This window comes from Prionailurus bengalensis, chromosome E4, assembly GCF_016509475.1.
Source record: "Prionailurus bengalensis isolate Pbe53 chromosome E4, Fcat_Pben_1.1_paternal_pri, whole genome shotgun sequence".
NCBI lineage: Eukaryota > Metazoa > Chordata > Mammalia > Carnivora > Felidae > Prionailurus > Prionailurus bengalensis.
In genome coordinates, this window is record NC_057360.1 from 1259648 (window position 1) to 1275279 (window position 15632).

At 41.7% G+C, this 15632-nt stretch overlaps 1 protein-coding gene across 1 annotated transcript in view; it reads left to right on the top strand.

Annotated features, from left to right (window-relative positions):
- DNAH14 (dynein axonemal heavy chain 14) overlaps positions 1-15632 on the top strand; it is a 327779-nt gene that overhangs the window by 37275 nt on the left and 274872 nt on the right. The window contains exons 5-7 of the mRNA XM_043569070.1: positions 4034-4164; positions 6768-6920; positions 8070-8182. Of these exons, the coding sequence (XP_043425005.1) occupies positions 4034-4164; positions 6768-6920; positions 8070-8182 (397 nt within the window). The remainder of the gene's footprint in view (positions 1-4033; positions 4165-6767; positions 6921-8069; positions 8183-15632) is intronic.

Sequence of the window (15632 nt, forward strand, 5' to 3'; positions counted from 1 at the left end):
TCACGTGGGACACTGCAGCCCTGCAGGGAGGTCCACGCAGTGAAAGAGCTGAGGCGCCCGAGTGCGCTGTCCTGGAAAGTGATCCTCCCGCCCCAGAGCCTTCAGGTGACTGTCACCCTGGCCGACATTTTGATTGTGCCCTCGTGGGAATCTGGGCTGGAACCACCTAGCTAAGCTCCTTCTGAATTCCTGACCCATAGAAATTGAGAGATGATCAACATTTCTTGTTTTAAACCTCTAAGTTTTAGGACAGTTACTTACACGTTGGTGGATAACTAATACATCCATTAAATACATGCATTATTTTGTGCGTGGGAAGGTCACACAGAGAAGGATACATGTGGTACGATTCAGTTATGTGAATAAACGCTAGGAAAAACTGATCTCTAATCTTAGAAATCAGCGAGCGGTACTTCTGTGGGAATGGGTCGAAGCGGGAATGGTAATAGGGCAGGGCTTCAGGGGGGACGTTAGGACGGCTGATGTCACTTTCTTCCTGACTGCTGTGCACGAAGTCCTCTACCTACGCGTGCCGTGTGTGCTTCTCCGTGGATGTCACGCTTCAGTGGAAGTGTTAAAGTCTATGCCTACGTGACATTTTATTGTAACCTTTTGTAACCTGTCTTTTTGAGATGATTCTTGCTGACGTGTGCCTTTGGAATTTACTCTTTTGCTCTTTTTTTGTGTGTTGCCCTCTTTTCTCTTTTTGCCCGTCTCGAGCCTTAGGTAAACGTGCATTCTGTGAGTCTCTTAGAGCTCTCAGCGAGGCCCCTAGAGTGCAGCGGCGTCCCGCCTCGGAGCTCACGTGGCACTCAGTGGCAGTATGGCTGCCGGACTGCTTTTCATTATGACGACACGTTCACATGGCGGGATGGTATCATCACTTACATCTTTGACTCTAAGGCAGCAGTTCCGTTTTAAACTTTTCAAAAGAAAAGTTTTATTTTCATTCTGAAGATAATGTAATTTTCCCCTTAAGATGCCAGAACTTTTCTTCGCCACTGTCTTCACTGTCGCTGCTGTCGAGGATTCTGTCCTGTGGTAGTGCCTCTTCAAGGCTGTGAGCTGAGAAGGCGAGGGAACTAGAAGCTCAGCCTCCATGCTCGCTGGTGAGGTTTTATTGTGTCTAGAACAGAAGATGCTGTGCTGTGTCTACGTAGCACAGTTAATGTAGTCTTTATGCTGCTCTCTCCCTCTCTCTTTTTCTTGTTTCATGATTTTTCTCTGGAAGGCTCTCTCTTGAAAGTTACAATTTCCTGACGTGACTTCTGGTACCCGTATTCTTTTTGTTTTGTTTTGTTTTGTTTTTGAGTTCCGTGATTATTTGTTTTGAGAGAAATGGTGAGAAGGCACGCACGCGCGTGAGCAGGGAAGGGGCAGAAAGAGAGGGGGAGAGACAGAATCCCAAGCAGGCTCCGTGCTGTCAGGGCAGAGCCCAACGTGAGGCTCAATCTCACGAACTGTGAGATCATGACCTGAGCTGAAGTCAAGAGTCTGTCGCTCAACCGACTGAGCCGCCCAGGCGCCCCTGGTCCCCGGATTCGTGACTCACTGCGAAAGTGGGATGCAGGCTCATCTTCTATTTCTGATGTAAAGAATTGCTGTCTGGGATCGTACCGTGCACCCAGCACGCTAGGGCGGGGCCTCACACTCCGGTGTTAAGGTGTGTAACTACTGTCCCGTTTTAGTAAATATCTGTGATTTTCTGAATTAATCTGGCTTTCGACAGAAATTTCCCCCCGGCTTTTTGGAGGCTGTATGTTTTCCTTAAATTTACTATTGATTGTGAAAATCATTTTTTTTTAATTTGCCCTAAATCGCTTCCATTCCCCAACGGCCTCCATCAGTTCATTAAATCTGCCAGGTAGCCACCAAGAATGGACGTGTGCTTTTACAATATTGCGTAAAAGGAATACACTGGGGAAAAAAAAAAAAAAAAAAGGAATACACTGGAAAAAAAAAAAAAGGAATACGCTGGTCAGCAGTTGATATTTTCTAATTTAATGTTTTGCAAGTCTGATGGGTGAGAATGATTTTTCATTATGATTTTAAATTGTGATTTCCTGAATACTAAGTGGGTTAAACATTTTTTAGTATGTTTACTGGCTGTTTGTCTTTTCCTATAAATTGTTCACCTTTGTATCAGAATGTTTATTTCTTACTGAAATATTTTATACGTTAATTAAACGTATTATTTAAAATACGCTTTAAAATATTTTATACGTTAATCCTTAGCTTCTTACATAGGTTATAAACATTTTCTTCTCACCTGTTAATTATGCTTTAACTTTATTGATGGTGGCTTTTTTGCACATAAGTTGCTAAATTTGAAGAAGTCCAATTTATTATTTTTTTAACATTCTTTTTCAGGAACATATTCTATATTTTCTTCTAATACTTCTGTCATTTTCTTTTCCACATTTACTTCTGTAATCCATGTGTAATTTACACTTGCATATAACTGCATAGTTTTCCAAGTGGCTAACCACTTTGCCATTGTGATTTGTGAACAGGTAATGATTCCTCTATTGATTTGAAATATCTTTTTCACTTACTAGATTGTCTTTTGGAAACGGTCCTATCTCTGGACTCTGATAGGTTCTCTGATCTATTTTCCTAGGTCATAACCATATCCTTTGATTTTGGTCAGTAGGTGTTTCTGTACCCTCGTCTGTATTCCTTACGTCTTGGTCCCTTGTGCCGGTCACTGTTTGTACTAATATTAACTAGCCGTCTTGTCAGTTAAGAATTTTAAGTTTCTTTCTGTGTGTCAGCAACGGATAGGGCCCAGACGAGGCCGAGGCCAAGGGCACAAGGTTTAAAGAGGAACCGACTCTTGGGGTTTTGCAGTACCTTACCCTCATTCTGTCCTGATGCTGTTTTACATAACAGTTCAAGTCTCCCTTAATCCTTAGCAGAGACCCTGTTTCGATCAGCTGGTGTTTGTTGTTTCTACATGACCAGAAATCTTTTTTTAAATCTTTTTTTAAATGTTTAAATGTTTTGAGAGAGAGAGAGCACAAGCTGGGGAAGGACAGAGAGAGAGAGGGAGACACAGAATCCAAAGCAGGCTCCAGGCTCTGAGCTGTCAGCACAGAGCCTGATGTGGGGCCCGAGCCCACGAAGTGTGAGATCATGACCCGAGTTGAAGTTGGCTGCTTAACCAACTGAGCCACCCAGGCATCCCTAGAGGACCAGAAATCTTTAAAAAAAAAAAATTTTTTTTTAATGTTTATTTCTTTACTTTTGAGAGAGAGAGACAGAGCAAGAGCAGGTGAAGGACATAGAGAGGGAGACACAGAATCTGAAGCAGCTCCAGGCTCTGAGCTGTCAGCACAGAGCCCGACGTGGGGCTCGAACTCACAAACCACGAGATCATGACCTGAGCCGAAGTCGGACGCTTACCCGACGGAGCCACCCAGGGGCCGCAAGAGGACCAGAAACCTTGAACAACTTCATGGCGTTGCCGGTTTTGCCAGCGTGGTGTTGGGATTGCTTCCCTTCCCGTGATGTATCAAGAAAAGCTTCAGGGCTAAGAGGGACAACCTGTAGGCATGGCAGATACAAACGAAGCAACAGGAACGTTTCCAGAAGGAGAGAATCTTTAGCCGCTAAGAGATCAAGAAAAAAAAGGTCTCAAAGGTGTCTGTGGGATGAGTATCTTTAGGAAGCATATCCCCACCGTGGGTGGTCATCACTTCTTTGCCAGCCCAGCATAGGCTTCTGTTAAGAAAACCTTCTAACTGGCGCCTGTTCCGGTGTCTTCTGGCGCCACCAACCGTGTGATTGCAGAATTAGGGCTTCTGCGATACCTTTCTTAGGTGGGAAAATATTATTCCTTCTTTCCAGCTTATGTTAAAAGTAAATTTTAAGCTATTTTTTCTCTTCCAGTTATAGAGCCTTTGTGTAAACTTTTAAGTTCCCATCAAAATGTCTTCTCCGTGTAGAAATATTTGGAGTAGTATACATTATCCTTAAGTGATGCCCATATTCACACTTGTATTAGATCTTTTTTTTTAATGTCGTAAACCAGAACCGGAGGATGATGATGTGACAAGACATATTATAAGGCTACGAGAAAAGTTTGGCTGGCAAACAATGTTGCCGCAGCGCTGTTTGGAGTACAAAAGTTCCAAACTTGCAGTTCAGAAGATTATTCTAAAGGTATTACTCTGTTTTATTCAGTCTTGTGCTATAAAAGTTGTTATTTGAAAGTGTATCTTAATCTTTATTTCATTCACTGCACATATTACATCAAAATTAAATATCCCATTAACATCAAATTAACAATCATGATTTCATAGTACATGCTTATAAAAGTGTTGGATGTAAAAAAAAAAAAAAAACAAAAAACAAAAACAATCAAAACCTGAAAGTGTGGGGCATCATTTCATTTCACTTATTCCAAGAACGGAGAAACAGATACGACATGTGTCCGAAATTTGAATCTATTCTTATGTTCCTGTTTATCAGTTATTTTGCGACTTAAGAAGAAATCCTAACGTGTGTTTGTAGCATGTATCTGCACCCTTACTGCTCGTGCCCCATTTTCTGTCTCATTATCTGTGTATGTCCTTATCCGTTCCTGTTCGGGGAAGTTCTAGCATGTCCGGGGTCACGTGACCGGGGAGTCCAGGCAGCGACACGCACTGGTAACTCTGCCTCCTGTGACCTCCTTCATTACAGAAGATGAAAGACTCGGCAGGACCCTCTCGTCCTACTCCGGAGACCCAGGGCGCTCAAATGGCAGGCCCCAGGCCAGCAGCATCAGTGTCCCCTGGAGCTTTTTAGCAATCCACAGTCCCCTCTCTAGCCCCCACTTGTGAGTCAGAGACTCTGGGGGTGGAGCCCAGCGATCCGAGTTTTATGAAGCTGCCCCAGGTGATTCTGACGCACAATTGAGAACGGTGTTTCTAGACCAGTGGCCGACTTCCCTTTTTCTGAAAAACGCCACATGGTAAATATTTTAGGCTGTGCCGGCCCCCTGACCTCTGTCATAACCACTCAGGTCTGTCATCGTGGTGCGGGAGCAACAAGTGGGTGTGGCTGTGTTCCAGGGGGTCTTCATTTACTGAAACAGGCGCGTGGGCCCGGCCGTGGTTTGCTGGCCCTGCTCTAGGCTGTCACCAGGAGGATGAGTGCTTTTTTGATCATTGTCGGAGGCAGGGTTAACGTTAAAGGCAAGCACCACGCATGATGGAATCGGAGTCTCCTGGGTGTGAGGCTCTATCTGTACGCTCCCGGCGTTATTTTGGGCAAGTTCCTGGCCTCTCTGAGCGTCAGCTTCTTTGATGTTGAAGCGGAAATAATAGTACTTAACGTTAGGGAGCTGTGGCCAGGAAATGAGGCAGTGCGCGTGGCGTGTGCCTGGCAGATGGTGGGCGCCGTGGTTTCACAAAGCTGTCCGTGAGCTGGATGCCCCTGGACTCACTGACAAGGTGTGTTTCGCGTGTATGTGAAGAGAGGATTGAGAATGTGAAACAAATACTTGTTTTTAATCGAAAGACAATATTTAATTGGAACATACTGTGCTTCTCGTACGTGGATGATTTAATTACATACACGACCCATTGGGAGAGTCGTGTCTGCGTTAAGGTTCTAACATCCTTAACTTTTTGAACGATAATTAGAACAGAAATGCCTCGAGTGGCCCAGTAACTGGAACACAGCCGCCACCGTGCACGTGGCCACCCAGAGCTGAGTTATTAACGTTGACTCGCGGTTTGTAGACTTGTTTCTTAAGGTTTCCAGGGATGCATTGTGTCCGGTCAGAACAAGAAAGGGGAACGGTTGAGACATTGAGAAGGAACACGAAGGGTCTTAAGGGAAGACGGTTTTTTAAGAAGTAAAACTGGATCCAGAATTTTAAATTCCAGTAATTAGAAACTGTTTACTCAGTTCAATAGCTTCTGAAGGCATCACTGAATTATAATTTTTTTAATAAATTTTAATTATCCAGGAATGACTAACTTGAACTTTCTTGTAGAGGGTTCATAGTGAAAGTTAAAAATGTTCAAAGCTAGAAGAAAGAAACGTCACTTAGAATTTTTTCTTAATGTGGAATGGGCTGATTTCTCAATAATGCCAGGTAAAAAAGAAGCAGGCATTAGGGTAAATTGCAGTGTGTCGGAGTGTGGGTTTGGTCAGACACATGCTCACATCTTAGCCTGCCCCTGCCTGTCTTTGTGACTCTTCTCAAATGACCTAATTTCTCAAACTAGTAATTTCTGCATCTATTTAACGATCATCGTCCATGGTTAATTTAAAAAATTCAAGCAATTAAATTCTCGTGGTTATTAATATAACATATATGAAAGTTATTACTCATTAAATATTTATTATTTACCTAACAAATTATTTACCTAACAAATATTAGCTACTGTTACTCTAATACTAAGCCACCGTCATTAACAAAATAAATGATTAACGTGCTCAAAAGGCTTCCGGTGTTGGAAGATAGACTGAAGGTGGAGCGTGTTGTAAAACGTATGTTGCCAAGTTCTTTGTGTGAATAAGCACGCATGAGTGAGCACATAGATCAGTTTTCGTGAATGTTTTTTCACCACGCCGTAAGAATGAAAATTATGTATTTTAAATCTTTCATAAGATCGATCTTGTTGAACTTTGGTTGGACACAATTTGATGTTAACTTTCCTCAGGGATATTATTCTTAATTTTCATCTAAAATCGTTTCAGTTTATTGAGTAACCTGTTCAGCCATTTTACTACTTAATTGATCAAGTTAATTAAAATTTTTTTAACCTCAGGAACCTTTAAAAGATGATGGAGAATTTGTATATTGCCTTTCTCGGAAAAATCGTAAAGGTGTCTATAATCCGTATGACCTCCAGGTGGTCTCTGCTCACAGAGCTAGACATGGCAAAGAATTCTGGATTATTACAGCATCATCTGTCTCCAAGGTAACAGAGGGCGGGCGTGCTCAGCTTGGAGAGTCATAATGGAAAAATATTATTCAATTTAGAATATCTGTGTGTGTTTCAGACAAACCTGGCCATTTGAGAAGTAGCTTATGTTTCAGATCCTCTTTGGGAGAAAGCTTTTTAATGGCGAGGTTCCTTTTCTTTTTTCTAGAGATTTAGGTTTGGGGATTCAATTTTATCTCAAATACCTTAAGTGTGTGTGTGTGTGTGTGTGTGTGTGTGTGTGTGTGTGTTTAAAGAAAACTAGACTACAGGGATTTGCTGACATCATAGGAATTATAATAATAAAAGAAAAAACTGTTTTCTCAGGTTGGTCAGAAAATTCATTGCCAGAGGTAGAAACCTCACTCCCCCAATACACTCAAATAGTGCTTTGATACTGATCACAAGTTGTGATGGTACAACTTGTTACTTGTTTGGGCCGTTTGTTTAGTGTCTGTGGCGCCAGCCTCCGGGCTACACTGTAAGCACGTGTGGGCGGGGCCACATCCAAAGGAAACAAATCTGTAGGTGCACGTGTGGGGATGCCCCGTGCGTATTATCAACTGAAAATGGAAAGAAGGACTTCTATATAAACAAAAGTATGCACGTAAATACGTATGTGGTGATATAGGCATACTTTTATTCCTAGAAGACATTTAAGAAAAGGCTACCATTCACATGGGGGAGAGGGGTTCTTTGGAAGAGACTTCCTTGAGGAAAGAAAGTCCTGTGGTTCTCGAATGTCAAAATGGGGTATCTTGGCAATGGGATTATTAGCCCCTCTGGAACCACTCTACCCCTGTAGTTAAAATTGAGCTCATAAATACGACCTGTATAGAAAATGTGAGAATTTTGAGACTGAAAGGAACAGGCATCTGTGAAAAGTACGTCAAGGTGAGGAAGTTTCTCGTATTCTTTCTCTGTCGGAGCACAAGAAATAGCATTAGAAAAATGGCCAGAGTGGAAGCCGTGTGGGACGGGAAACCAAGTTTGGGTGGAGACGAAGTGGTGGAGGTCGTGTACAGAACAGGCCTCATGATCAAGGCAAGTAGTCACGAGGCAAACCCAGGGTTGCCTAAGTCCTTGAAAATTGTGCATCTTTGTTTTAAGGAAATACAGTCATGCTTTTGTGCTCTGTGTTTACAGGTTACTAACGTAGGTGGCGTAGAAGAAGTGGAATCTGTACCGACTGTGGAATGGCTTTTAGAAAGAACGTGTTACCATTTATTGCAGCAGTTCAGGATATTTTCCAAGTTTCGGTGAGATGAAAGAAAACGCAGCCAATTATTTGCAGTACGGTCCTGTTGAAACAGGAACCGCTCGGCTGACGTGTGGGTTCTGCCGCCCGGTGCCATCTTTGTGGGGAGTTACAGAGGAAACGGGGTACTCCACAGGGGTGTTTTAGGCTAGATGCAGGTGCAGGAAGGTCCTGAACTTACTACCTCCCACAGACACAACACACCTACATGTGGAATAATTTCCTCTGGAAAAGTCCTGGAAACAGAGGACAGAGGCCGCATGGAGACGGGTGGAAGAGACAGAGACATGCTCTCACCAAACAGCCTATCCCCAGTGCGGCAGCCACAATCAGGAGAGATCTCAAAACTGTGGGGACTCTCCCTGAGGAGTAGGGAATGTTTCACACATCGGGCACCTCAGCTGCTGGGTTCTGCACCGGAGAGATGAGCTGCCGAAATGTAAAACAATGGCGATTGTGTCCAGGAAAACCACAAAACCGGGGAACAGAGGACCTGCCCGTAAAGGGTTTGCACGCACACACAACCCACCCTGGGACCCAGAACAAAAGCTGCGCTTTGAGAAGCATCTGGGCCATACCGAAAGGAGACTGACCCCCTTATTCCTGAAGCGAATGCCAGAGAAGCAGGATCTTTCTGGGACAGGTGTCATTTTGCAATCCCGTTGTACTTTGCTAATGCCAGTGTTGGCGTTAGCCATTTTGGCAATCTTCCTGTAACCTGGGCATGCCCCATCACTCCACGCCACAGCCGCACCACAGCCAGCTGGGCAGGCGTCCTGTCCTCCCCTGGCCATAACTGCAGCCACCTTGCCAGATGAGTGCCATGCCTCTCAGTGCCACAGCCCCGGCCTCCCCGCAGCCAGCGGGTGCGAGTAGCCCACACTCGGGACTACCCTGGAGCACCTGGCACCGGTGGCCAGATGGGATTGTGCTTCTCGGCCTCAGGGGTCATCTACGCAAGGCCACTTCTTCAAGACTGGGAGAGGTAGCTGTTTTGCCTCATGTATAGAAAAAAAAAACACACAGAAAATCAGGCAAGATGAGACAGAGGAATTCTCTTCCAAATGAAAGAACGAGACAAAACCTCAGAAAAAGACCTTAATGAAATGGCAACGTCAGTAAATTACCTGATGGAGAGTTCAAAGCAGTGGTCATAAAGATGCCTCCCGAGCTTGGGAGAAGAATGGATGAGCGCAGTGAGAACTGCAACAGGGAGATGGAAAACATAAGAGACTACCCAATGGAAGTCGGAGAGCTGAAGCAGAACAAATAACTGAAGTATACACTAAAGGGGTTCACCAGCAGACTGGGTGAATCAGAAGAGGTCAGAGAGTGAACCAGAGGACAAAGCAATGGGACTCACCCAGACAGAGCAGCAAAAATGAGAGAGATTTTTTAAAAAATGAAGACAACTTAGGTGACCCATGGGACAATTTCAAGCAAAGTAACATTCACATTATATAGGAGCCGCAGGAGGAGAGAAAAGAGGGCAGAAAAACTTATCTGAAGAAATAGTGGCTGAAAACTTCCTTAATCTGGCAGAGGAAACAGACCTCCACATCCAGGAATCCCAGAGAGTGCCAAATAAGAATCCAGAGGGTTTCACCCCAAGATATAATTAAAATGTCAAAAGTTAAAGGTAGAGAATCTTAAAAGCAGCAAGAGAGAAACGGCTTGTTTACACACAAGGTAAACCCAGGAGGCTATCAGCAGGTTTCTTAGCAGAAACTTTGCAAGGCAGAAGGGAGCGGCAGGACATATTCAAAGTACAAAAAAATTGCAACCGATAATACTGTACCCGGCCACTCAGAATTGAAGGAGAGAGAGAATTTTCATATAACAAAAGCTAAAGGACATCATTACCACCCAACCAGCCTTGCAAGAAGTTCCAAAGGGACTTCTTTAAGCTAAGAAGAAATGGCACTAAGTAATGACAAGAAAACATATGAAAGTGAAAATCTCAGTGGAAAAGGTAAATATATAGTGAAGGTAGTAAATCATTTATAAAACTAATGAAATTCAAAAGACCAACATAGTAAAATTAAGTAAAACTACAGTAATTAGCTAAGGAATACATAAAAAGTTGTAAAATGTGACAAAAACCCTAAAACATTAACAGAGGGGGATGAAAATGTAGAATTTTGGAATGTATTCACATTTAAGTTGCCATGAACTTAAAACACATCATTATATACGTGCGATGTTGTATCTGAACCTCATGATAACCACAAAAACTTTCAATGAATACACAAAATGAGAAAGGAATCTCAACACTAAAGAAAGTTATCAGACATCGGGGGAAGAGAGAAGGGAAGAATAAAAGAACAGAAACTATAAAAACAGCTAGAAAACAATAACAAAGGGCAGTAAGTACATACCTATTAAAATTAAATGTAAATGAACTAAGTTCTCCAAAGGATGTAGAGTGACTGAATGGGCTTCTAAAAAAAAAAGTCTCTTCCGTATGCTGCTGACAAGAGACTCACTTCAAAAGTAACGGCACACAGACTGAAAGTGAAGGTATGAAAAAATATATTTTATGCAAAGGGAAATGAAAAGAAGGCTATGGTAGCTTATATTCACACAAAATAGACTTAAAGACTTCTAGAAAATAAAGGAGGGCATTAAATAGATAATGATAAAGGGGTCAATCCAGCAAGAGGATATAGTATTTATAAATGTATATGAACTCAACATAATGTTTAATGAACCCACCAAAATGTTTAAAGGAAATATCAACAGACATAAAGGGAGAAAGAGACAGCGATCCAATTATAGGAGGGGACTTTTGTTAATAATTAGATCATTCATACAGAAAGTCTGTAAGGAAACATTGGCCTCAAATGACACATTAGACCAGATGGACTTAATAGATCTATATAGAACATTACATTCAAAAGCAGCATAATGTGTTTCATCTTGAGTGCACACGGCACACTCTTCAGGGTAAATAACATGCTAGGCCACAAAACCATCTCAGTAAATTTAGCGAGATTGAAATCATCAAACATCTTTTCAACCATGATGGTGTAAAACTGGAAATCAGCTACGAGAAGAAAATTGGAAAAACCACAAAAATGTGGAGATTAAACACCATGCTACAGAAATGAAGGGACCTTTGAAGGAAAAAAAGGAGAAATTTAAAAAAAAAATACCTAGAGACAAATGAAAACATAAATAGGACATATCAAAAATCTACAGGATGCAGCGAAAGCAGTTACGAGAGAGTAGTTCATAACAATACAGGCCTACGTTAAGAAGAAAAATCCCAAACAGCCTAACTTTAAACCTAAAGAATTGGAAAAGAAGAGCAAATGAAACCCAAAGTTAGTATAAGGAAGGAAATAATGAAGATCAGAGTGGAAATAAGTAAAATAGAGACTAAAAAGACAAAAGATCAATGAAACCAAGAGCTCATTCCACAAAAAGATGAAATTGGTGACTAATGAAGAAAAAGAGAACTCAAAATCAGAATAAAAGAAGTTATAACTGACACCATAGAAATATGAAGAATCGTAACAGAGACAACAGTCACACACAGGCAAACCGGACAACCTACAAGAAATGGATAAATTCCTAGAAACATATAACCTAGCAAGGCTGAAGCATGAAAAGGTAGAAAATTTAAATAGACCAGTTACTAGTAAGGAGATTAAATAATAATCCAAAACTTCCCAACAAAGTCCAGGATCAGAATTCACTGGTGAATTGTACTAAACATTCAAAGAATATTTAATACCTATTATTCTTAAACTCTTCCAAAAAAAAAAAAAATGGAAGAGGAATGACAGCTTCCAAAGTCATTTTATGAGGCCATCAGTTACCCTGATATCAAAACCAGAGCATACCACAAAATAAAGAAAATTACGGGCCAATATCCCTTATGAACATACATGCAAAAATCCTCAACAAAATATTAACAAATCAAATTAGAAAATACGTTAGAAGGATCATACATCATGGTCAAGTGGCAGTGATTTCAGGAATGGAAAGGTTCAACATCTGCAAAACAATGTGACATACTGTGATACACCACATTAAAAAAAATGAAAGATAAAAGTTGTATCATCTCAATAGATGCAGAAGAAGCATTTGACATAAGTCAACATTCATTTATGATAAGAACTCTCAACAAAGTGCATATGGAGGAAATGTACCTCAACACAACACAAGCCATATATGACAAACCCACAGCTAAAATAATATTCCAACTTTGAAAAGCTAAAAGCTTTTACTCTAAGGTCAGGATCAAGACAAGGGTGACTACATTTCTTAGCATAGAATTGGAAGTCAGCCACGGAAGTTAGGCAAGAAAAAAATAAAAGGCATCCAAATTGGAAAGGAAGAATTAAACTGTCATTATTTACACATGACATTATACTATGTATGGAAGAATAAAGCTGTAGATATTGCAATCTCAGATTTCAAGATCCACTACAAAGCTGTAGTGATCAAACAGTATGGTACTGGCACAAAAATAAACATGTAGATCAAAGGAACAGAATAGCGAGCCTAGGAGTAAACCCACGATTATATGGCCAATTAATCTTCCACAAAGGAGGCAAGAATATGCCACGGGAAAAAGTCTGTTTCACAAATGGTGTTGGGAAAACTGGACCACTTGCTTACACCACACACAAAAGTAAACTCAAAATGGGTTAAAGACTTGAAAGTAAGAACTGAATGCATAAAACACCCAACAGAAAGTAGGTGGTAAACTCCTTGACGTCATTCTTGGAGATGTTTTCTTAGATCTGACGTAAAGGCAAGGGCAGCGGAAGGGAAAGTAAACAAATGGGATGGCATCTAACGGAAAAGCTTGTGAGCCGTGAAGGAAGCCATCAATAGAATGGAAAGGCCAACTACTGACCGGGATAAGATGTTTGTAAATCATATATAATGAGGAGTGAATATCCAAAAAAAGAAAAAAAAAAGGAATTCATACAACTCGGTAACAAAAATAATCCAATTCATAAACGGGCAGAGGATATGAAGAGGCATTTTTCCAGGACCTGCATCCAGGTGGCCAACAGACACATGAAAAGATGCTTAACATCATTAATCAGGGAAATGCAGGTCAAAACCACAATAGGATATTACCTGCTACATGTCAGGATGACTATTATTAAAAAAAGAAATCACAAGAATTGATGGGGATGTGGAGAAAAGGGGCCCTCACTCACTGCTTGTGGGAATGTAAACTGGTGCGGCCACTATGGAAAACAGGATGGAGATTCCTGAAAAAATTAAAATTAGGACTACCGAACAATCGAGCACTTCCACTTCTGGGTATCCTAAGAAAATGAAAAGATAACGCACTCCTTTGTTTCTGGTGGCTCTATTTGCAATAGCTAAGACATAGAAACAACCAAAGGGCTCACTGATAGAGATGAATGGATAAAGAAAAGGTGGTACCTATATACAACAGAGCAGTACTCAGCCAGGAAAAAAAAAAAATGAAATCTTGCCATTTGCATCAACACGGATGGGACCCTAAAGTATTCTGCTAAGGGAAGTAAGACAGAGAAAGAACTATACCACATCATTTCACGTGTATGTGGAACCTAAAAACCGAAACAAAACCAAGACTCATAGATACAGAGCGCAGAGTTGTGTCTTGCCAGAGGGGAGAGGTGCTGGGTGGGGGATGAAACGAGTGAACAGAAGGTACAGACTTCCCGTTATGAAATAAGTCACAATGATGGAATGTACAGCCTATGGAATACAGTCGCGAGTGCTGTGTTAACCGTATGGTCACAGATGATAACTACATTTATTGTAGACATCAGTTCACAGGGTATACAATGTCAAATTATTGTGTTGCACACCTGAAACTAATATAATACTGTATGTCAATTATACTGCGATACAGTTTTCTTCAGATAAAGGAAGCTTACCCATTTAGGTATGAAAACGCCCATCTTTTTGGATAAATATTGTAAGAAAAAGATTTTTTTATGGTCAGATTTAAGTTGCCTATAATGACTTTAATTTACCGTGTACTCTTCATGCGTTGATTCATTAAATGAGTATTTATTGAGAGTTTGCAAAAACCACGCATTGTTCTGGATGCTGGAGAGACTCTGTTGAACAAAACGATTGTCTTGCTCTCAAATGTCTTGTAGTGGGTAAGAGGTAAAAACATAAATATGTGGGGGGCGCCTGGGTGGCTCAGTCGGTTGAGCGTCCGACTTCAGCCAGGTCACGATCTCACGGTCCGTGAGTTCGAGCCCCGCGTCAGGCTCTGTGCTGATGGCTCAGAGCCTGGAGCCTGTTTCAGATTCTGTGTCTCCCTCTTTCTCTGACCCTCCCCTGTTCATGCTCTCTCTCTGTCTCAAAAATAAATAAACGTTAAAAAAAAATTAAAAACAAAACAAAACAAAACAAACCCATAAATATGTGGAATATCAGGGGCAGAAGGAATGTTATAGAGGAAAATAGATCAGAATTAGGGGGCTGGGGCGGCTTGGTTCCAGGTCATCACTTAATAACTCATTCAGTTCAGAGTGACACGGGGGGACAAGGACACCAGGGTTTCTGCGAGTCCGATCCTTCACACAGCGGTCCCAGATTTGTTCTCCTAGTGTTTGTACCTGGTTTTTTTCTTTCCTTTTGTTTCGTGTGTAGTTGACAACTGATGTCACATTAGTTTCAGGCGTCCGTACATTGTGCTGTGCACCACGCCGCACCCGTCCCCGAACAGAACCGTGCTGTTACCATAATTTTTTTGTTTCTAATGTATGTATTTCCTTGTGGTCTGCTGCTACCTGGTGGAGACTAGGAGAAGAGATGTCATGTCTTAAATGGTTACATTTGATATCAAATAGTTGGAATAACTAAGAACCTAAGGAAGTTTACTTTTATAAGAGAAGTGAGTGGATTTTGTAGCAGAGAAGTTACTCATTTACAAAACAAGTATTGTGTACTTTTGCTCCACCGTTCTGGGCACTGGAGGTATCATCGTGTAAAAAAACGTACAACGTCTGTGTTCCTGTAGAACTTCATTCTAATGGAGGGAGATAGATAACAAGTAAATAAATAAGATTATTTCAGCTGGTGATAGGGGCCAGAAAGATAATAAAGCAGAGATGTGTGGTTGCTACTTTAAGTAGGACGGCCAGAGAGGTGCTCTTTAAGCGGAGGCCTCATTGATGGGAAGGACACGTCCACAGGGGGTCTTGAGGGAATAGTTTAGACAGAGCACATAGCAAGGTCACAAGTTGGGAGGCAGGATCGAGGCCGGTGTGTACCCAGAGGTCGAGATGGTACCGCTGACGCCGAAGTGTCGGAGAGGTTGGTCGGCGGGGACGCGGGCTCTGGCTGTCTGTCCGAACCTGAGTCACATGCCGTGCAGGTGACTGAGAGACAGTCCTGAGAAGTTCGTCTGCAAGAAAATAGATGATCATCGCATCCCTGTAAATCAGGTGCCGGTGTAAACTGTCATCGTTGGG